The sequence below is a fragment of the Benincasa hispida genome, chromosome 6 (genome assembly GCF_027475165.1).
Source record: "Benincasa hispida cultivar pf3 chromosome 6, pf3_genome.v1.1, whole genome shotgun sequence".
Taxonomy (NCBI): Eukaryota; Viridiplantae; Streptophyta; class Magnoliopsida; order Cucurbitales; family Cucurbitaceae; genus Benincasa; species Benincasa hispida.
Window position 1 is genome coordinate 43,588,324 of NC_143483.1, and position 23,031 is coordinate 43,611,354.

Below are 23,031 nucleotides of genomic sequence, written 5' to 3' on the forward strand. Positions count from 1 at the left end.
CCTTCAACTGATGATAACCTGATCTCATGTCTATCTTTAAAAACACCGTGGCTCCTCTTAGTTAATCGAATAAATCATTTATGCGTGGTAACAGATATTTATTCCTAATCGTTACCTTATTTAGCTACCTATAATCAATACACAATCTAGATGTACCATCTTTCTTTCTTATGAACAACATCGGAGCTTTCCAAGGTGATACACTGGGTCGAATGTATCCCTTGTCAATTAATTCCTGCAATTGAACCTTTAACTCCTTTAACTCAGCTAGCACCATTCTGTATGGTGTCTGTAATACAGGAGTTATTCCTGGAATTAAGTCAATAGTGAACTCTACTTCTCTATCGAGTGGAAATCCCGATAATTCCTCAGGAAATACATCCCGAAACTCATTTACCATTGGGACGTCTTCTGGGTTTAGCTCTTTTTCCTTGAGCAATCACAACATGAGCCAAATAAGTCTTACATCCCTTATTCAATAGCTTCCTAGTCTTCACTGCTGATATTAGACTTCCCACAGTTAATCTTTTGCTTCCTACCAGGATTACATCATGGCCATTTGATTTTCTAAACACTACCTCTTTCTTGTAGCAGTCCACTGAGGCATGATATTTACTTAGGAAATCCATCCCTAGAATAGCATCAAACTCTAACAAATCCAAGAGAAGTAAATCAACATAAAAATCCTGACCATTGATCAGCATCTCACAATGTTTATAACATTCCCTACTATTATCACATCTCCCATAGGGGTAGAGATATATAACTCTTCAGGCATAGGCTCAGACAACCTATCTATATTAGATGTAAACATGCTGGATATAAATGAATATGTGGCACTAGGGTCAAATAAAACATAAGTAGATTGTCCACATAATATCACATTACCGGTCACAACATCTGGAGACTCTACTGCCTTCTGGTGTGTCACGGCATACACTCGTCCTGCTGCTGGGGTTGATCTACGACACCCTTCTACTTGGCACCACTTGACCCTTCACCTCGATTCCCAGCGCCCTTTGGTTGGTTAACTGTTTGAGAGGCCATCTACTGTGCTATTGGGGCATCTTTGTTCATCTAGGGACAATCTCTTTGAAATGCCCTGCTTGACCGTATTGGAAATTGATATGCTTGGAATAGAGATGTGTATTGTGCATGCATGATAATGTGCTACAAGCTCATGTTGCCATAAACTTATAACGCTATTTTTATATCTTACAGCATATGAACAAATATGAATATGAATGAATGAACAAGTATATGCGTTAAAAACATAAACTTGGTGACAAAGATGGAATGTTATACTGTGTTATTGCTCATGCACACTTTATGCGATATTACTTCTAAATATGCGTTGTTAACTATATGCTTGTAGTATGCTATAGGGTAATGCGTGTCACAAGTTTCCTTGTGCTGAAACCAAGTATAATTCCAACGCAAGTTTCTCAAAATAATCCGAGGTCGAACACAAGGATTATTTTCGTTAATATGTTATTTTTGTGATACATGCGACCGATTTTACAATTAATAAAAGATTTGGTTTGTACATGAATTTAAATTGCGATAAACTTAAATTACGTTGATATAATAAAAGTGCGTTAAAAGGTAAATCCTAAACTAACATGATACAAGATACAAGATACATAATATATGATACTGAGTTCGAGACTAACTGTGAAGTTTATACAAAGGATCATGGTATGGATGGCAAGTCTTTATGGATGAATCGGAAATAGGAAGAATAAGTAGTAAAAACATCGCAAGTTTGTTAATTGCGTTAAAGATATAACTAAGGTTCCGCTTTCCTTTGGCGTACACCTCGCTATGATCGGTCGTGTTCCCATATCTCTATGGTGAAACAGGGATGAATGTTGCTTCCATCTCTAAAGTACTTCTCGTTTTAGTTAACGTATTCTTCCAACCCTCTCTTGATAGGCGGAATAACATCTTCACTTCTGCTCTCATAGGTGAAGATGCCATCTAGTATACTTTAGCTAAACACAATTATTTCTTTAACATAGATTAATTTACTTGCTTAATTCTTACTAATTACCCAGGGAATTAAGAAAACATCATGGAGAAGGTGAATCATGGATGAACGGAAATAGACAGAGAGATGATAATGGAAATGATCATGACAATTAATATTAAGATTAAGCGTCTGATACATGGTGTGAATGTTAGAGTAAAGAAGATGAGTACAAGTGATTTAAAAGAGATAGAAACAAATACAGAAGAGTGTCAACGTCTTGACACAGATCTGGATGGAGGTTTTGCTTGCCGGCGTGTGGAATGGATGAAGAGGAGAACTTCCCTCTCAAGCTTGCTCTTCTGGTAGAAGTGACCTTCGTACAGAGCTTCAACATCGGGGATTGGAAGGATTCCTTGCCCAGAGACTCACTTCTCGGCCTTGTCTCTTGATTCTTCCTGGAGCTTTTCTGAAAATTGCTTCAGATCAGTCTCTCTCTCAGATCAATATACACGTTTCTATGTATTCCAGTACTCAAGTATCAAGTCTCAAGTATTTCTGTATTCTCGTATATCTTTCAATGGAATTGCAAAAGCTATTTATAGGCGAAGCTTTGACTCTTTGTAGTGTGGTCCCCACTTTATTGTTAAGGCAGTTCCTGAAATGGTGGAGTGAATATTCCTTATGTTACGCAATCAATCCCGCAAAAAATGCACAACTGAAAGCTCTAAACGCGTCTGAATCCTCCACAATTGCGTTGCTCTTTACATCTTCGATCGTTTGCCCACATTCGGTGTTGTATTTTATTACCGCATGCGGTTGAAATTTCATTGATCGCAAAGCTCTTGATTGATTGTCGCATGCGTCATCATTGCATTGATCGTCTCTTCATTATTGATTGACGGGCGCAATGCGACGTAGATGCGTTGTCCATTTTATCTCTGAGCCATGAACGCATGGGTGACTTGATTTCCTGTAAAACAGACTTGAAACATTCTATTCTACCATCGCAATGGCGTTAGTGGGTGTATTGACGAGAATTTATAATTCTCGCATTTCTTAGCCAATTTCTATACTTTTGACGCATTTTTTCTTTCTTTTAGCCGCAATATCTAAATAGAATAGTATAAATAACTTGTATTTCTACAAGTTATCAGAAATATACTCCTCTGCCACTATAACACACTCCAAAATACCCCTCTTCTACCGACTCACTAGCTCATGGCATTTCTAGTCGGCTAACTGCATTAGCCATGGGTATTGATTTCCTATTTCTGGATCCCTACCAACTCGTACCCCTTAATTGGTTTCCACTAGCTGACTCATAACTGGGGGTCGGGATCCCCTATCTCTCGACCCTACTACAGCCTCATCGCCTCTTTGAAATTGCTCGTCATCTGCCAACTCGTACCCCTGAATTGGCTTCCACTAGAAAGTGTAAGACGTTACCTTGTGAGTTTATGTTAAAGATGAAGTCATGTGGGTATCAGGTGCCTCGGGTGAATTTTGATTATTTTGAATGTTTGGAATTTGAAATTGTTTTAAATTTAAGTTGGTTCTAATTAGTTGTTTGAGTTGAGAACTTTGAAATTTGCAGTTACATTTTCATTTCTCCTAAAGAGTATTATTATTAATGGTCTAATATTGGTTATTGTGGAGTTGGTGCTTGGAATAACATTTCTTTTGAATGGTACTCTGCTTAGAATCATTAAAATTGACAAAGCAAGAGATGTACATCTCGTTATTGTGTATGTCAAATTATACTTGAAAGAAACTTTTATATTTAATTTCATTTGGATTATTTCTTCATGCAGCTGTACTGATGACCTTGCAGTGTATGTGAAAGCACTGGAGGACTGCCTCGTCAGAGTTCCTTCTAATAGTTTGTCAAAGATACAAATAGTTATGTATATCTCTAAGAATTTTTCTCCATGCAATGTTATCCTAGATAATTTTTTGAATAACATTATATCAGTCTTTTAGTTTGTTGGTTATATTTGTTATTGGTTGAAGTAATATCGTCGAAGCACTAGGGAACGATCTTTTGATTCTTTCATGTCTATGTTCTGCTCCTTTTGAATCCATTTGTTTGTTTGTGTGTTTTTGTTTTTGTTTTGGTTTTCTTTTTGGATAACTCTCTGAATTGTAAACACTTTTTTGGATAAAGTATTGATATTGGTAATAGTTTTTTAAGTTGTTTATGAGTAAAGTATGTTATCTAGTTTCAACAGTTTTTCTTTTATATTTGTTTAGTAAAAAGAGTTGTAAGGTGATGTTCCCTTAGTTTTTGAAAATAAATAGGTTAGTCCACATTAGATATTACTCGTATTTTCTAACACAACCTCGTACTTTGTTATTTCTAATTAGTATGTTATTGCCCATTTTCCCTCTTGTTTTGGTGTTTCTAATTGGTATTTTATTGTCCATTTCCTAGTTGTTTATCAGAAAACCTTATAGTTTGTTTGTTTTTCATTTTTCTCTTTCTTGCTAGAATATTCCTCCTGTTGTGTTATTTTGTTTCTTGAGAGAACACTGCTCAGAGTGGACTGATTTCAACATTGATACATTCTCTGCAACAACCTTTAAAGCCAATTCATACATATATCTAGGCATGAGACCCATAAGATTTACTAGAAGCCGAATAATTGAGTTGAACTTCTTTAAATTATTGAGTTGAGTGGCTAGGTTTGATAACTTTGTTTAGTTTGTATTCTTAAGTTTATAAGCTATATTGTTTATTAGGTTTAAGTCTCATTCTTTAGACTTTAGAGCTCTATTTATATATTGATCAATGTAACTTATTGATATGTTACTTAGTTAAACAATTTATCACTTTCTTTGTTGTGAATTAATTAATATTTGTGTTTGTTGAAAGTTGAGTTGTATATACAAAAACAATGTATAGGTAAAAGAGAAATATTATAGTTTTTATTAAAAAAAAAAAGAAATATATTGATTTGCACGTGCGTAAGCAAAAAAAAAAAATATGTATATATTTTTTTTATTTTTCAATGAAAAACAATGATAGACATTTAATATCAGACAATTATTGACAAAACCGATATTGAAGATGATGTTCAATGTCAATTGAATACCAACATTAAAGATATCTGACATTGAAATCTTGGTCATCTATCATATCGGTTTAAAGTCGACATTAAAGACATTTTATAACACGATCTTTGATATCAGTTTTCAACCGACATTGTACCCCTATAATGTCAGTTTTAAATTGACATTAAAGCCCAGTTTTGTAGTAGTGTTGTTGAATATTGCTCTGGGTTAGTGATAGTTATATAGATTTTGTATACACACATGTATATTTAAGTGTAAAATAGGCATATGATTAAAGTACAATGTGACACATATATCCAGTTGTACATCCAATAGGTGCTTTATTTTTGTTTTATATTTTTTTATATACCGAGTTATATATTATATCTTAAATGTTTAGATAAGATTATATATATATATATATACCTTGCATAAAAAAAATGGTTTAAGTTGATTCTATATATTATAGGGTATTTCTTTTCTATTTTTTTCTACTCAAGTGAGAAGGTTTTGCTAAGTATGCTCAAACTCAATCATACATCTTCGACAATCTTTCAATGAGTAACATAAATGAAAATGTACATAAAATATAAACAGTAGATCATGAAAAATAAACATGATTCACAAAGATTACACCAATAAGTTTTCACAATTATAAAATGTAGTATACTTCATATATACCTATATGCAAAATAGGATAACAATCCATTGAAAGTATATCATATATACCTGGTAACTACTCTATTAAATTATATATATATATATATATATATTTGTTCCATTGATCTGTTCTCGCTATTTGGATGGGTCCGACAGATAAATAACCCAAAAATTAGGTAAAAAATCCGAAATGCCCTATTTTTTTATAAAAAAATGTCAAATGACTATTTGCTGATGTCAAATTGAGGTAAAATTACCAAATTATACTCACATGCACAAGGAAAAGTAATCTTGCTTTTGCTTTTGCTTTCGTTTATCTCGCTCTCGCACGCAAAAATACAATAGGTATTTTGGCATTTTCTACCTTTCAAATAGGTATTTTGGGCAATTATCTGGCCGATTTATTTACGCCGCTTTTCCAGTTTCCATTGCATTTGATCGCTTTTGCTCAAACTATCTGAGCAACACGACCATCAACATCAACCATGGCGGAGGAGCTCGGGATCGACGTCTCTGTTCCTCCTAGCCTCCATTTTCTCTCTGCTTTCCTCGCCATGGAGCCAGCTGATTCCTTAGTTTCCATGGCCAGGTATCACTTAACTTCAGCTGAAAAATTCTCTCTCATACTACCGCGCTTTCTATTTACTGGAAATGGAGATGGATGACCCATTTCTTCTCGATTCCTTTATCTGGGTTTCTTAAATCGAGATGGTTAATGTTTCTTTTCGTCTCTTTTAGGGAATTGGGTAGCGGGTTGGTGAACGAGACAGTGCAGAAATTCATTTGGGATCATTGTATTACCAAAGCTGTAGAGATTCTAAACACCATTTCATTGTTTTAATTGGATTCAATTTAAACAATTACATGTTCTTGGCATTTGTTGAATTGGATTCTGTGCTTTCTGCTATTGGAATAACATAACTTTTGGTATTTAAGTTTACTTATTTCTCTGTTTCCTACTTTTTGTCAGCAAGAAATGAACCATTTTCATGTACCATATCTGAAGAATTTTCTAAAGAAATTAATATCTGAAGTTGAGTTAAGTCAAGTTGAAGTGTTGGATGAGTTTTATGAATTATATGCTCATTACATGGTTTCATGGAAGGTAAGCTGCTGAAGAAGGAAATACTTTTACCTTGATTCATTTGCACATGAGAATCCATTGGCTATTTTTTCCTTGCTCTTGAATGATAAGAATTCTTGTTTGATAGGATGAGAATCTGGGGAAAGAAAGTGCAAGAATCTCCAAATTTGTTTCTTTCCTTTTTCGAGATGGTAACTGTTTTCTTCATTTTTGTATTGTTGGTGACGGAAGTAGTCAATAATTTGGTTTTGCAGCCATACTTACTTGCATTGAATTGGTTCTTTTAGGTTCTTTGAGTTGCCAAACGTTGAGGAAATTTGTCGTCCCATTACAATGCTCTCTCAACATGCTTGAAGGTGATACAGGGAATGCTTCACACTCACAACTTTGTTTAAGTTATCTTATTTTCTTCTCGTGTTAGCATAATAATTTGTGGAGGATTTTTTTCTTTAGAATTTCTCGTTATTATTCATCTGATTTACATTTTTCCCTTCAAGCGTTATGTATGCTAGATACATTGATATACTTGGAACATTGCTTTACCATCTGGATTGATGTGCATTTGCTATAAGTTATAGCTTATAGTTGGAACAGCTAAATATAATAAATTTCATGCATATCTTCTCTGTTAGGCTGTTATCCAGATTCCAATCTTTATTGTTCTGGTCTAATCCCCCTTTTTTGATTGGTGATGAGGCTTTCATTCTTTCATTCTTCTTAATTAATGTAGTTCTCATAAAAGGAAAGAGAAAGTGTTTTGTTTATTGATTATTTTATGTCTAGTTAATCCTGCAATCAAATTACAAATTCAACTTTGATGTAAGTATTTTGATTTGAGTTATTGTTATCAAAATACTGAATCTCGGGCTTTGAAAATGAAGTTTAAATATAAGCCTATTGCTTCCTTTTCCAAAAGAAGAAAAGGTTGGTCGAAATGTCAGTCAATGGGTCTTCACATATATTGATTAAATGGTATCTACAAAATCTTTTATACTCAATCAATGCAATGTTTACAACTCTATGGCAATTTCTTGACTGTTATATCAAGTTGAGATTATCTTGCAAAGTTGTTTCAAGTCCGTAATTCTTTGTGCGATACAGGTGTTCAATCTGGCCTTCAAGTCTATATCTTTCAGAATTGATACTCTCGTTTCCAGATATTTTCTCGACAAGAGAATGCTTTGAGGTAAAGTAGTACATCTATTTCTGCCTTTAATCCAGTCCAAAAGTTCCTTACTTTCGCAATCTGAACTGTGGAAATTAGATGCCTTGATGGTCGGTCATTATACTCAAACAATTTTCTTGTTATTCAAATCATACGTTGTTAGGGTGAACATACCCTTTTGATGATTTAAGTAATTTTCATCGTTATCTATTTATTTTTTTTTTCAATTTATAAAAAGAAATAAGAGACACAAGTACCATTTATATCTTTTTGTGTTTACAATGGCTATCCTGTGTTAGCACATTTTATTCTTCAACCTTACCAGTTAATTCTAATCTGCAGGAGATGTTCGGCTCACAGTTTTAGTAAGTTTGAATTTATGAAATTTGGCCTTTGGGATTAGGAAACTTGAATTTCTTTAATCTGTTTTTAGATTGTACAGCATAATATACTATAGAACTAGGGTTTGTTTAACTTGTGGTTTGTGAGTTAATGATTTTGTTGAATTTAGTACGAGTATAAAAGATGAGTTTAAATGTTTATAATTTGGAATATGTAGCCAATATGGTTAATACATTCATAGTCTAAGATAAGTAAACCCATACATCAAACACCAGTTCAACATTTTAACTTAGGTTACACAAACCTAACCTTTGATCCAAACACCTCCAAAGATTTCCTTAATTTTTCTTGCCATGTTTTACTTGAAAACAGGTTGGTTCAGGTGTGGGTTTGGTTGGAATCTGCCTTGCTCACGTCAAAGCATCAAAGGTATGTTACTGGAAATTTTTGATTGATTAGTACAATAAACCTTGCTTTTTATGTTGACAAAACTTTCAAAGCTTGCATTGTTTTGGATAGCATCATTAAAATTTTCCATCAATGTGGACTTTTCACTTTACCACAAAGTTGGCAACTGTTTAAACAGATAGTGTTAAGTGATGGTGACCCTTCAACATTAGCAAATATGAAGGATAATTTAGGGTTGAACGGGTTGTGCTGTCTCAGCTCTGGAACTGCTACACCAGAAAGAACTAATGAGGATCTTCAAACTGTAAGTGCTTATTTTTAGGAGTTCCATACATGCCTGTAGTTCTCTGAAGCCCTTGATCTCTTTACATGTTTACATGCTTATAGTTATAACCAACCAGACTAGTGGTAAATAAAGGACTAAGAGGGAATGAGTTCAATCTATGGTAGCCACTTATTTAGGATTTAATATTCTACGAGTTTCCTTGACATCCAAATGTCGTATGGTTAGTGGGTTGTCTCTTAAGATTAGTCGAGGTACACATAAGTTGATCTGAACACTCACAGATATTATTAAAAAGTAAAAAAGGGAGGCTTTCATGTGGCAGTTTATAATGAGAGAAAAATATGAATCTTAGGTGGAATGCATACATCTTCCATGGGAATCAGCATCAGAAAGGGAACTCCAAGTTTTTGCACCAAATATTGTGTGAGTTTCCACTTTATGGTTTGATATACCTTTCTTTTTATACAAAATATAGATAAGGGGGTGTTTGGGGCACAGTTAGTTAGTTATTATAGTCTGTAGGTTATAATAGTCTGTGCAGAAAATTTTAGTCTGGATTATAATAATAGTTTATGTTGGTGTTGGGTAGGAAATAGTAAACCTTGTAACAAAGAGGGAAAGAGAGGATGAGTAGAAAATAATAATCACCGTAACAAAAAGGAATTTGAAATAGTAATACTATAGTTAGTGATAGGTTATAATAGTTGGAAACACTAACTATTATAATTGGAATCCAAACTTAGCCCACTCCACCCACTTGAAGTTGAGGACCCAAACACCCCCTAATTGGTTATCCATAAAGTTACTCTCCTTAGCATAACAATGTATATAGAAAATGACTCTTCTACTTAGAAATGAAATGTTCTCCAAAGTTGAAACAATCCACCTCGTGCAGGTTAGGTGCAGATGTAATATACGATCCGGTTTGTCTCCCGCACCTTGTTCGTGTTCTTTCCATTCTTTTGCGACCAAAGCAATTTGGTAGTTCCACACACTCTTTTCAGGGGAGTGAACATGTCGATGATGCAAATCATGAAAATGATGTAGATGATGGAAGCCATGGATTCAAAGCTTGTGCAAGCAAAGTATGCTGTAATGGTATTGTGGGTTTTGGTTCAAGGGATCGGCCGATGGCATATATTGCTTCTGTAATTCGCAATATCGACACGTTTAATTGTTTTCTAGGTCTCGTAGAACAGGCTAATCTTAGTATCTGTGATGTAACAGATGATTTAAAACCCATGAACTTGCTACCTTACATGTACTCATACGGTAGATCAAGTATTAGATTGTTTACTCTGAAATTCAAGTAGCTTTCTTTGATACATTGGTCTAACTTCGCTCTCTCAGCCATTCTTAATGATTATTGTAAAAGAAACAATAGCGGGAGTTCTGGTTTGAACTTTGAAGATATTAGTTCCATGATTAAATTTTATAGATAGTTGTGTTCAATATACTCTCTCTTGTTTACATATAACTTTTCAATTTCTGTTGTTTTATTTTCTCTTGTAAGTGCAAAATGTATGGACAGAATTAAGACAATTTAATATTTTAGTCTTTATTCTAAAGCGAACCTAACTCAACCGATATATTGTATGTGTTAATGATGGAGATATCTGTGATTCGAATCCTTCAATCTTGATTGTATTTTTAAAAAAAGTAAAATTGTTATTTGGTTATTCAGTTAAAAATATTTAAGATGAAAGAAAAATGATTTTGTAGGCTTCTTATAGATCAAATAATGTATTTAGCATATCCAAAAAAAAAAAAGAAGAAGAAGCAAGAAATTAGAAAAAAAAATGGTGTAAATATCATTTTCATCTTTATATTTTAGAGTTTATTCAATATTAGTGTCTGTATTGTTAAATGTCTAATTTTAGTCTTTATAATTTTAATAAATCTTGAATTTAGTACTCCAAAATTAAATTTTATTGAAATTGGTTAGATAATAATAATAATTTTCATACCAGAGTGTAAAATATGTGATCATGTTTTGAGAAATTATAGTAAAAATGCTAATGAATCAAAGAACAATAAACTAGTAGAGACTAACTTAAAAGATGCATTGAATGTAGAAAAAAAAGATTAAAATATTATTTTGATCATTATACTTTAAACTTTATTCAATATTAGTTCATATATTTTCAAATGTTTAATAGTAATCTTTATATTTTTAATAAATCCTGAATTTAGTACTCAAAAGATTATATAATAATAATAATTTTCATGTAAAAATGTACATTGTGTGATTATGTTTTAAAAACTATAGTAAAAATGTTAATATATATTACAAAATTTTTGAAAAAATCAATGATAAACTAGTATGGATTAACTTAAAGATTTATTGAAAATATATGAACTAAAATTGGATGTTTAAAGCTAAAGGGCTAAAACTAAATAATTCTGAAAGTACATTGACAAATGATATTAAAATAAAGGTGTTATTCTATGTGTAATTTTGCTAAACTTATATGGAATGTGACAATGAAAAAGGGAAGTGATACATTGAATTGAATAGGCTGAAAAGGAAGTTTCTGTTTGATTTGGCATCACTACAGGTGAAGGAGGTTTAGTGAAAAAAACAATAAATTATTTTAATCTCATCCATATTTTTTTAAATATAATTGGGATAAGGAGATTCGAATTACAGATCTCATAATTTCTAGTATAATTGGATGTCAATTAAACTATACTCAATTTGACAATCTTATCCATATTTTGAACGTATATTTGTCCTAAAATTTCAATTAATAAAATGATAAATGTATATTTTAATTTCTAACGTTTTAATATTTCTTTTAATTTGGTTCACAATCTTTAAAAAGTTTCAATGGGTTGTTTATGTACTATCTTTTTTTTTTTTTTTTAAGAGCCATTGCTATCACTAGATACTTTAGTATACAAAAGATTATTTATAATTTTAAAACTGGTAACTTTAACTTCATCTAATGATAGCATACTAACTCTTTTCAATAGAATCAAAATTTTGTGTTTAAGTATGCTCTACGTATTAATAAAAAATGTTTATTTTTCTTTTAATTTTTTTATAGATAGTATTTTGTCAAACATAACTCAATCAACATTTGTCTCAAGAATGGAAAGAAAAAGAAAAAGAAAAAGCTAAGAACAGGATTTCTTGAGAATAAAATGAAATGAACACATTAAAAAAAGGATTTTGAGTAGTGGGTTTCATTCAGATATTGGTTGCATTGTGTTACGTGGCGTTTCGTCTTGATTTGCTTCCCTTTTCAGCTTTGATGGGTTTCTCTCTATTTTGTACACAATAATTCTTTGAAATGTCGAGGATCAATTGAGTGGAGGACAACGTATTCATTGAGAATAAACACGGTACAGAAATCACTCGGATGCTTGTACCATTAAAAGGGAAAATCAAACAGGTAATACCCATTTCATATACGCATCATTTAATCTCCTTTTTTTTTTGTTCAAGGCTTCGAACTTTTCTTCAATTTTTCAATCTTCCCTTTTATCCATTTCAGGGTCTGTAAGCTCGGCCTCAGCGCATTTTGATTCTCGAGCTCTGTGTCTTGCGATGGGGGAGGTGGAGGTGATTCACTTATGGTCTACTCCGAGATCGCTCAGTACTAGCCTTATGTACTCTTTTGCCCAGGTGCTTTTTGAGTTTTCTCCGTCCTTCTGTTGCTAGCATTCTTGTTTACTCTGTTTGTTTGCTGAGAAAATGGGGAAAAGAAGAGCTGGAGAGTGTTGTGTTGTGGAATTGATGTGTTGGTGGCTGTTGCATTGTTTTGATTGCATGAGTAATGGTTTTTCTTTAATGGGTTTCATGAATTATAGCTTTTCTCTTCACCCATTGTGGTTAATCATATGTTACTCAATGATTTAGCTTTTGATTTACTGTCATCTTTATGTGATACTCCATTGCTTGCTTTCTCTGTTTGGTTACCGAGAAAATGGAAAGGGATAGGGGATGAAAACAGCTAGAGTATTTTGGTATTTTGTGTTGGCTGTCGCAATTTTTTTGGTTGCATGGGTAATGATATTTCTAAAATGGGTTTCAATAACTATAGCTTTTCTCTGCTTCCATGGCGGTCAATTGTCTATATAGGTGATGATTTGATGGATTTTCTCTGCTTTTGTGTATGTAGTTGCTTTCTGCTTGAGACAGACAGGTTTAGCACTATTTTGGAAATTTGACAATCGAGTCAAAAGTCATCTTTCAACTTGTTTTTTGAGATTTTGACTTTTGAGCATCAATGTAGCTTTTACCATTGTTGGGAATGTGACCAAAGTCCCACATTGGTTAGATAAGAGGAGGATCATGGGTATACAAGGGAGGACAACAATCTCCATTGGGGTGAGGCCTTTTCGGGTGAAACCAAAAGCAAAACCACGAGGGTTTATATCCAAAGTGGACAATGTCATACCATTGTGGAGATAGTTGGAGGGTCCTTGTCCTTATCAAGTGTTATCAGAGCCATGTCCCTAACTTAGCCATGTCGATAGAATCCTTAAATGCTGAACAAAGATGTATAGTGGAGCCTTGGAAGTATTCATGGCATGATTTGTGACTATTTAAGGGGAGGCTTGGTGGTCCTTTATTCGAGGGAAGGATTGTTGGGAATGCGACCAAAGTCCCACATTGGTTAGGTAAGGGAAGGATCATGGGTATATAAGGGAGGACAATTATCTCCATTGGTGTTAAGGCCTTTCGAGGTGAAACCAAAAGCAAAGTCATGAGGGTTTATGCCCAAAGTGGATAATATCACACTATTGTGGAGATAGTTGGAGGGTCCTTGTCCTTATCAACCATCTGGGTTAGGATTTGGTAAAAAAAAAAAAAATTTTCTGGCCAGCATTTTCGGATAAAAACCTCAGCCGTTTCTCTTTGCTCGTTTAATGCTGTTTGCATTGTTGAAGTAATATGTAATAACTTATAACTATCTTCTTCTTCAATCTTAGGTAGTAGAGCTATACATCTGGATTAATCATTTTAACTCATTGAAAGTAGTTTTAATGAACCAACCTTCTAACGAATTTCTTCTTAAAAAAAAAGTTACCAGCTAATGTTTCATGACTACAGTTGTTATGCACTATTAGTTTCTGATTTGAATTGTATCTGGGAGTGAATGTGTTTTTGAGGACGTAATGCCATTTGATATTCTTTTTTTCTGTCAAGTTGAATATGGAGAAGATTAGATACAACTACTATATAACATTGAATGTTTTTTTGCATAATTTTTCAACAAAACTTGTTTCTTTCTCACCTCACTTCTATTACGCACCGTTTTGGTCCTCAGAGGGATGACATGGAAGTGCTAGATGAACCACTCTATGCAAATTTCCTACGGGTGACAGGTTATGATAGGCCATACCGTGAGGAGCTACTATCCAAAATGGTTTGTATATCAAGCATAGCATCTTCATTTGTTTTAACTTCTAGTTTGTGCCAGTTGTTTGAACTTTGAAGGTCGGGAGTGGTGTACCATATGAATCGGTACAACGTTCCACAACAAACACAAAAACTTTGTTCATCATTTTTGAGTGCAAAAGTGCTAAATTTAACCACCATGGTTTGGCAGGAAAAGTAGTAAGCTTTATGTCGTCTTGTTGCCTTGGAAGGCTGTTGGTTAAAATTATGATGCCTACCTTGTATGTTGGAATTAAATATTCTTTGTCTTTTTAGATGCCAAAAGTTGTAGCCTATAGGATTAGGTGGTTGTATTGCAAAATTAGTTAGGAGGCCAACAGAAACTGAAAAAAAGATGAGAAAGAAAGAAGAAACACAATTTTTGTATTAAACTGTTGGCATTGGATGCACAAATCTTGTTCAAAAGTAGCCGATATCTACAGTACTATGTTGCTTGAAAAGTATAAAGGAAAAGTCACCATATGTACGGGTGGTTGTTATATCACCCTCATAGGCCTTTTTGCCTGCTTGCTATAGGAACCTGATGGAAATAAGGTCATAAAGCAAATCATTTTTGCACCAGGAGAAAAGAAGTTCCGATTTTGCAAGGTAATGTGAACTATACCCTATTGAATTGTGTTCCTTGATGTACGTACATGACTTCTGGATGGATTGACTGTATGCTTTTGACTAATAAGTAATAAGACACTGAATTTTTGAAAGGCCATGACGAGGAATTGCTCATCATAAATGCTTAGATTATAACATAAAAAATCAAAATGTGTAGTCCCTGCATGATGTATGGATGAGAGAGAGAGTAAATGGACAATGCTGCATTTTCCTGTTCTTTCTCTTATTTGTTTTTGAGGTCTTCAGAGTTTGTTCAATCAATTCAAAGATGATGGACGGTTCATCAATGTTGCATGGGAATAAAGACATTAGTATGGAATTCAAATGCTACAGCTTAATCATTGTATATAATTCATCTGTACATCTTTTTCAAAAAAAAAAAAAAAAAAAAAAAAAAAAATCATCTGTACATGCACGAGGATAAACAAAAAAGTATAATAAAGGAAACTGATACTTGCTAACTAATTGTACATCATTTTGTAGTTTCATGTTTATTTTTTTTTTTCCTATTTGATATCCATACAGCATATAGCAAAACAAAAAGTACCTGGTTTGATTAGTGATCTGGTGAAGAAAGGAAGGCACCTCATATTGATAAGAAATCCACTTGATCTTTTGGTAAGATACTTGGGAAATTTATTTCTCATTACCTTTATTTTGGTATTCTACAAGGTTACAAAGGAATGAATAGTCATATACTTGCATTAACCTCATAATATTGTTACCTCTCATATGGATTATGCTGTTATTTGAAAAATAAATCAATTTTACACAAATACCTGCTCAGGAGAGATCTTGAAAAAATGGTTTTTTTTTTAAGACAATAAATTTTGGACAATTTCCTATTCTTGTTACAAATCAAGGGTGAATTTTCTTATGACAAACGACTATATTTATAATTTATAGGTTCATTTTTGTTTGTAGTTGTGGAGTGTAAGAACCATATTGTGTCTTGTATTCTTTGGGTTTTTTTGTTCCTTATACATTTCAAGTTTCATTGATGGACAACCCACTCTCTATTTACCTTTCTTGACAATGAATGAACTTGTCTCAGCCATCCTATGACAAGGTCATGCCTGCAACCTTTTCTGAATTGGGCTTCTCACAATTGGTATCTGTTTACAATGAGCTTAAAGACTTGGGAAGACCCCCTCCTATCATTGATGCAGCTGAACTTCAAAAGGATCCCGAGGTTCTACTTCTTTCTGAATTAGAATCAAATCCAAAAGGTTGTTAATGTAGGAAGTGGTAATTACAATTTGCATGTGCATGATATAGCACATTCATTCTGGTCCTTGAATCCTTGTGGAGACTTCAATTCAATTAATGAGACGTTGTTATTAATTTTTTTAATGAATGTAAATTATTACTCTGGAAATGACAATGCAAGAGGACCTATTAATTTAAGATCTCTCTATTGCATTCCCGCTACTTTCAGTTGCTTATTCTTTTAGTCTAGATTGACTTAATTCATCATATTGATTTGTTACATTTGGTTTTCTCTGTTTTATTGGTCTGCAGGCAACTTTACGGGGTCTTTGTGAAGACCTCAACATTCCTTTTCAACACAAAATGCTGAAGTATGGAGTTCCTGTTCCTTTAGAAAGTTAAATAACTTTATATATTACCTTTCCATTTGCGACCAAACAGGATGGAAATTGAAATCGTAATTTTCTTTAAAGTTGTGAAACTAGTAATTGTTTTAGAGACTATTGTACTATCTTCAATCCTAAAATTTGTTGTCTTTTGGAGGCAGTTCCACTAAAGGCTTCGACTGTAGAAATATAATCTATTTAATCACAAGAGCCGACATATAATGCATCTGTCTCTCTCTCATCTCTCTCGACCTCTTGGCTTGTAGTTAGCTTTTGATATTTAAAATATTTAGTCAATGTATCTTCTTTTGTATTTTATGATGGCTGGTATATTATGTCCCTGTTTATTGCAGGTCTTGATAAGCTTATCATGATAACTTACAATCATTTTCAGATGGGAAGCTGGTCCCAAAGCAATAGATGGTATATGGGCTCCATGGTGGTATAAAACTGTACATAAATCAACAGCTTTTGAGGCACCAAGAAAACATCCTTTGGTATGTCTTTACTCTGTATTTTTTCTTCGAGTAAAAGATTTTCTTGCCATTGACACCTTTCTAAGGCTTACATTTTTGGTTGAAGCTCTTGAATATCTTTTTGTTTTTCTGAGTGAGTTTTGTTCTCAAAACTTGACTCTTTCATGCTTTGAACACTAAAATTAATGATATGTTGCTAATAGTAAAATGAGTTCACTATTTTTATAACATAACATGATAGGAATATACCATTTATGACGAATCAGTTATCTCTTTGCCAACGTGTACACCTGTGACAAATACCTTAACAATCTCTTCCATTCAAACTAATAAGGTGTCTTGAATTTTCTATCATTATCAGCCATTCCCATTTAATCTTTACGATTTGCTTGAGCAAACCATACCGCTCTACAACTTTCTTAGGCGCCATGTAAAGCAGAAAACGCTTCTCCTCATGTCTCCCTTGCCTACTCCTGATCTTCCAGTTCCTGCAAATGAGAAGCTGCTGGCATGGGTGGGAGATGAGATCTTACCTCGTGACAGTGCAAAGGTACTGCTACATGGAAAAATAACACATGCAGTTAAAAGAAGTCCTCTTTTTGACTTCTGTATTTCCTTCATTTCTCATCTTTTACTTCTAAATGTTGTAAGGTTTCTGTGTTCGACTCTGTTGTCCAAGGTGGAGACTCGGTCTGGGAGGGACTTAGAGTCTATCGAGGAAAAATATTTAAGCTTGATGAACATTTAGATAGGTTAGTGGAAAAAGGAGCTCAAGCTAGATGGCCGATCTTCTTTGTTAACATTAGCTGAACCTTGATAATTAAAATTTTTTCTTCTGTAGGTTATTTGATTCTGCAAAAGCCTTGGCTTTCCAGAATGTTCCAACTAGGGAAGAGGTAAGCATCAAAGGATGACTTTGTTTCTATCCACTGAACTTTCAAAGGTTATATGTATAGTATGTCGTCTTCTCGAGACCTCCATGGTTTTGGCTCTAGCATTATCTAATCCAGGAAGGAAGGAACTTTTAGACACTTTCTTGATGTCTTAAAAGAGGATGCATTGCTTATCCATGTAATCTTTTTTATGCAACCATAGGTGAAGGATGCCATTTTCAGAACGCTTATTCGGAATGGAATGTTTGATAATGCACACATCCGATTATCTTTAACACGTGGGAAAAAGGTTGTGTAATTTTAAAGTTCCTCTGGCTCCCTAACTGTACTGACCTTTTCTGTGAATTATTTTTGTAGAAAGTTGTTTTTACATTTTATTTGAACTAGTTGGTTATAAATCATAACAAGAAAAATGTTTTGCTGCTTCGTTAGAAAACAAAATTTTCATCAACGGAGTTTATGTCAACTATTATGACAATAAGTTCATAAGCTACTTCGTTGGTTACATCTGGCTATTTGTTATTTATTATTATTGTTATTATTTTTTGAATGGGACATTTGGCTATCTTTTATTTTCAAAATAAGGATAGAATTCATAGTTTCAATTGCTCTCTCTCTCTCTCTTTTTTTTTTTTTTTTTTTTTTTTTTTTTTTTTTTTTTTTTTTTTTTAAGGAGTTTCAATTGCTCTTTATATATAAATTAAAGTGGCTTATTAATGAATTTTATAAAGGGGCTGTCGTGAACTGAATAATTGTTAACATTAAGGATTGTAACATCCATAATGCATCTGTTTACTTCATGTCGGATCAAAGAATTAGGAGTTGTATTCTTTTCCTTTTTCAATTTTTCATATGTGGAAAAGTTTATATCTTGTTTTTATCCTCTTTAGGTCACTTCCGGAATGAGTCCCCAGTTCAATCTTTATGGATGTACCTTAATTGGTAATGCAAATTCTTACTCTAGTTTCAATGCCACCAGCCTGCTTTTATGTTCTTTCAAGATATAAATGTACTAGATGGAATAATTATGCAGAAAACTTTATTGTTGGCATTAGCTCTTTTCGTATGTTCCAACAGGCATCTGAAAATTTTAAAAGAACATGAGTAAGCTTGGATTTGTAAGAAGTCAACAGTTTGAATGGAATCCAAAAGAAGAATCCAAATTGTTTCTCTATCCCCTAATTGCTGATGCATATCATACAATAATGCTGGTGAAACACACAAGCTTTTATTTTTATGGAATCCTCTCTGCTTCAAGCTTCTGCATTTGTTCAAACAAAGTGAACTGGCATACGTGTTATCTTAGAAAGCTCTTTGTTTGGGTACTTCAAATTTGTAGTGGCCATAGTTTTAAGAGAACGGAAGATTTTGTGGACTATGGTTCTCGGTGGAATAATTCAGCAGCTACAAATAGAAAGAAATAAAGGAACTTTTGAATATTTGCAGTCTCATTTTCATGAATTCTTTTTATAGGATCATTTTTGCTTCTAGATGAGCCTGCTTCAACTATAAATACTTCAGTAGTTTTTCTTTTGTTTTGCTTCAAGCCAACTGGAAGTCTTCATCTCCTTGGGGATAATGTCTTATGTCTTATGCACCCTTGTGCTTGTATTTATATTTTAACAGAACCATTTTTTATGAAAGAAGAATTTAAAATTTTTAGTCTAGCATCCTACAAGGAATAAATATGGCTCTTGTATAATGTAGGTTTATCTGTTTGTGCTGGTGCGTTCTAGATTTAATTTTTTTGAGTATGTTGTAACTATGTTCTAGATTTAATGTTTTGAGTATGTTGTAACTATATTCAGTGCTTGCTGAATGGAAACCTCCTGTCTACGACAATTCGAGTGGAATAACTTTAGTGACTGCCACAACACGCAGGAACTCACCAAATGTAAGACTATTCCTTTATCATGTATTTCTCTAGTTCTCTGTAATTTGGTTTGTGCTAATTTTAGTTAAAATAAATGCTGTTGATTAAACTCAACTATTCCTAATCCCATCCAGTCAGTTAGATCAATACTTATTTATTTATCTTGCATCCAGAATTTGGATTCAAAGATTCATCACAATAATCTTCTCAACAACATTCTTGCGAAGGTATCGACTTTCCAACAGTTTGACCTTTTTGTACAAATTTCTTCAAAGAAGTAATTTTGAACACAGTAAAAGTTTTCATGTTTTTATTATGATCTTCTTGGATATATCATGCTGGGCAGCAGTCAATACCATGCACAAATAACTTTTTGATTTTGATTGACAAATGTGTGCATTACATCTACTGAACAATCTGGTTATGTGATTTCTTAGTTAGTGCATGAAGTGACTGTTTTATTTGTATTTGTTTGAATTGGCCATCGGTGGTTGACTTGAAACTATATCAAATGGGTTGTGTCCAGTCCATTCTGATTATCCCTTGTGATTGATCGAGTCTATTGAAACGTGTAGATTGAAGGAAATAATGCGAATGCTGGTGATGCTATCATGCTGGACAAAGATGGTTTTGTGTCCGAAACAAATGCTACAAACATTGTAAGTATCAGGTTTCAGAACTTCTGTGCAGTTTGGTATTATCTTTGCAAGCATGTTCCCTTGTGATTCCGCTCCTTATTAGGTCTTCTTATCGATGTCGAAAGTAAATATAAATTCATTTGCTTACATTCTATACTTGGATTTGAAATAATGATATAAGATTGATACATTTACTTCTGCAGTTTCTAGTGAAAAGAGGCAATATTCTGACACCTCATGCTGATTACTGTCTCCCTGGAATAACTCGAGCAACAGTAAGATACTTCACCTTATATGTTCCCTATATGAATTCATATTAAATATCATAATTAGGCCTTAACTTCTGTCATTTCATACCTAGCAAATGTAAGGCATAACATTCTGTCATCCATTAGCCTAAGATCTCGTCTAGGAATAAACTGCCTTACTGTTCAACTTCTAAAAGAGGTCACCCTTTTCCTCAAAGATGTTTGACTAGGATGAGCTCTCTCGCTTCTACCTACTTTTGAGGTATATTTATTCTACTTTACACTAAGTTACATATACTAGCAATACATTACTAGGCCGAGCTATAACACTATGTGGCCGCACAATTTGGTGCCATGTGGATGAATCATCATTCAAGAATTCCGCCTATAAGGGCCATAACTTATAATAGTTTGATTGCATAGACATTTTTCCTTACCTTGATTTAACCAATATTAATCTTATGGCTGCAGGTTATGGATCTTGTGGTGAAGGAGAAGTTGGTATTGGAGGAGCGAAGAATCAGCCTATCAGAATTTCATACCGCAGATGAGGTTTTCTTAATTGCATTTTAGTGTTCAAAGTTGAATTTTATGCATAGCATTTATTAGAAAGAAAATGCTTCAGAAAATCATTGAATTATCTTTTTAGTTTTCAAAATTTGATGATCGGATAAAACCTTTGATTTTTAAAAGCAATGAACTAAAAATAAAGTCATTTCAAATGGGCTCATCTGTTTATACATATATTCAAATAGATCATCATGAATCATGTGCTTAAGGTTTTGTATTAGTGTTCAAACTTAATGGCATTTTGTAACATTGCTACATTGATTTTCCTACATCATCCAAAGCACTTGAAGTGTAACAGTTAGCTTGAAAAAATTAACTGTAAAACTAATTATAGTAGTTATTATAGCTGAAACTAAAAAAATGGCAACAACCAAAAAGATAAGACTTTCATCACTTGAAAGTGTCTGTATTCAACTAAAGAGGATTTTCTGCAGGTATGGACTACTGGAACAATGGGAGAACTTACCCCAGTAAGTACCTTATGGCTACAATTTTTTTTTTTTGGAAACTGAGATATGTTCATAAAAATATAAGAGGACTACAAAAGGTGGGAATGAACCATTCCTCGAAGCCAAAGGTGTTTACCAAAACGATCCCAGAAAATATTGCAGCCGCGACGTGACTGCAATATTTGAACCGGATAAAGTACACCATGATGAGGCAAAAGCCTAACTAGGTTCCCAAAAGTCTCTTCTAAAGGAAACATGAAATCCTCCAAAGTCCTTCAGTTTCTCGTGTCGAGGGGAAATATTGACGTGGAACCTTCTTACTTAGAATACTGACTCTGGATATGTCTGTCTTAATTCATAGTCTTATTGTTAATATTGTGTCATACATAACCTCTTTTTAAGACCTGTTTTAAATGTAGCTTGGGAAAATATGAACACTTCATTGTATCCTTGATAGTCCAAGTTTTATCATTTTTTTTCCATCACTATAACTTATATGACCCTCCCTGGAATTTGGATAAAAGATTAGACTATTAGATGCCATTAAAAGATTAGTTTGATTCATTTTCCATATAACTTGGAAAACGAGTTGAACCAAACCAAATCAGTTCCTTTATGTTGGTAGGATTGAAAGCTTTAGTTCAATTTTTATTTTTCAACTCGATGAAGTACCGAACCAAATCCCAACTGATACGAACACCTAATGAGGGGAACTTCCTTTGATTTTTCAGGTTGTGAAGATCGATGGGCGTGTAATTGGCGATGGACATGTTGGACCTGTGACTAGAATGTTGCAAAATGCATATAAGAAACTGACAGAAGAATCAGGAGTGCCTATTCCAACCTACACTAAAAAGTGAACACATCTTTTGACAAGGTCCCATTTTCCTTGTTACAAATAATTGAAAATTGAAATCATGTTTGTCCACTTGGTGACAATAGTTGGGACTTTCTAAGTTCACTAGTAAATAAATGTTCTAAGAAGGCTTTGCATCGATGCAAGGCACGGATTTTATTAAAGTCTCCAGGCTTACGTCTTTTCGAGTTGAGTTTGTACAAAGCATGATTAGGCTTATAAGCTGTATGCCTCGTATGATGGTTAGAAGTATAATATCTACCCAACCCAACTATCTCTATCTGTTCTTGAAAAATGCAAACATCGAATGCATGTAAAGATCAATAGATTGTGGTAAATTAGACCATTGCTGACTGAATCTTCAATAAAACATGGATGTCAAAGGTTGGAAAATAGACAAGTTTAATTAGTGACAATAATGATGATACTGAGAACGAATGTAGCTG

General features: G+C 33.5%; 2 protein-coding genes across 3 annotated transcripts; both read left to right on the top strand.

Annotated features, from left to right (window-relative positions):
- The first annotated feature begins 6,070 nt into the window (after positions 1-6,070).
- LOC150035678 (S-adenosyl-L-methionine-dependent methyltransferases superfamily protein) lies at positions 6,071-10,422 on the top strand. Of its 2 annotated transcripts, XM_090314697.1 has the most exons (10): positions 6,073-6,272; positions 6,422-6,491; positions 6,654-6,788; positions 6,895-6,958; positions 7,055-7,132; positions 7,868-7,953; positions 8,647-8,703; positions 8,861-8,986; positions 9,321-9,391; positions 9,864-10,422. In XM_090314697.1, exons 1-10 carry the CDS (start codon positions 6,169-6,171, stop codon positions 10,279-10,281), a joined length of 1,209 nt encoding a protein of 402 aa, XP_090170823.1. In that variant the 5' UTR covers positions 6,073-6,168; the 3' UTR covers positions 10,282-10,422. The 2 variants fall into 2 exon arrangements, with proteins under 2 accessions (XP_090170824.1, XP_090170823.1); XM_090314698.1 differs by lacking the exon at positions 6,654-6,788 and having other exon boundaries at positions 6,071-6,272.
- Positions 10,423-11,911: 1,489 nt separating this feature from the next.
- LOC120077889 (D-aminoacid aminotransferase-like PLP-dependent enzymes superfamily protein) lies at positions 11,912-22,749 on the top strand. Its single transcript, XM_090314696.1, has 20 exons — positions 11,912-12,366; positions 12,469-12,599; positions 14,248-14,346; positions 14,895-14,966; positions 15,513-15,605; positions 16,042-16,179; positions 16,509-16,567; positions 16,977-17,079; positions 17,420-17,608; positions 17,710-17,810; positions 17,900-17,954; positions 18,154-18,240; positions 18,842-18,893; positions 19,760-19,845; positions 19,998-20,051; positions 20,400-20,483; positions 20,666-20,737; positions 21,182-21,262; positions 21,715-21,750; positions 22,461-22,749. The coding sequence occupies exons 2-20, from the start codon at positions 12,522-12,524 to the stop codon at positions 22,587-22,589; spliced, it is 1,668 nt and encodes a 555-aa protein (XP_090170822.1). The 5' UTR covers positions 11,912-12,366; positions 12,469-12,521; the 3' UTR covers positions 22,590-22,749.
- The last annotated feature ends 282 nt before the right edge of the window (positions 22,750-23,031 follow it).

What these genes read in the sequence shown, in the direction of transcription:
- LOC120077889 (XM_090314696.1), top strand. Translation starts at nt 12,522, where the DNA reads ATGGGGGAGGTGGAGGTGATTCACTTATGGTCTACTCCGAGATCGCTC. An exon ending in TTATGTACTCTTTTGCCCAG is followed by an intron (nt 12,600 to 14,247) that starts GTGCTTTTTGAG and finishes TTTGGTCCTCAG; the next exon opens with AGGGATGACATGGAAGTGCT. An exon ending in TTTCAACACAAAATGCTGAA is followed by an intron (nt 16,568 to 16,976) that starts GTATGGAGTTCC and finishes AATCATTTTCAG; the next exon opens with ATGGGAAGCTGGTCCCAAAG.
- LOC150035678 (XM_090314697.1), top strand. Translation starts at nt 6,169, where the DNA reads ATGGCGGAGGAGCTCGGGATCGACGTCTCTGTTCCTCCTAGCCTCCAT. An exon ending in TCCTTAGTTTCCATGGCCAG is followed by an intron (nt 6,273 to 6,421) that starts GTATCACTTAAC and finishes CGTCTCTTTTAG; the next exon opens with GGAATTGGGTAGCGGGTTGG. An exon ending in CTCACGTCAAAGCATCAAAG is followed by an intron (nt 8,704 to 8,860) that starts GTATGTTACTGG and finishes CTGTTTAAACAG; the next exon opens with ATAGTGTTAAGTGATGGTGA.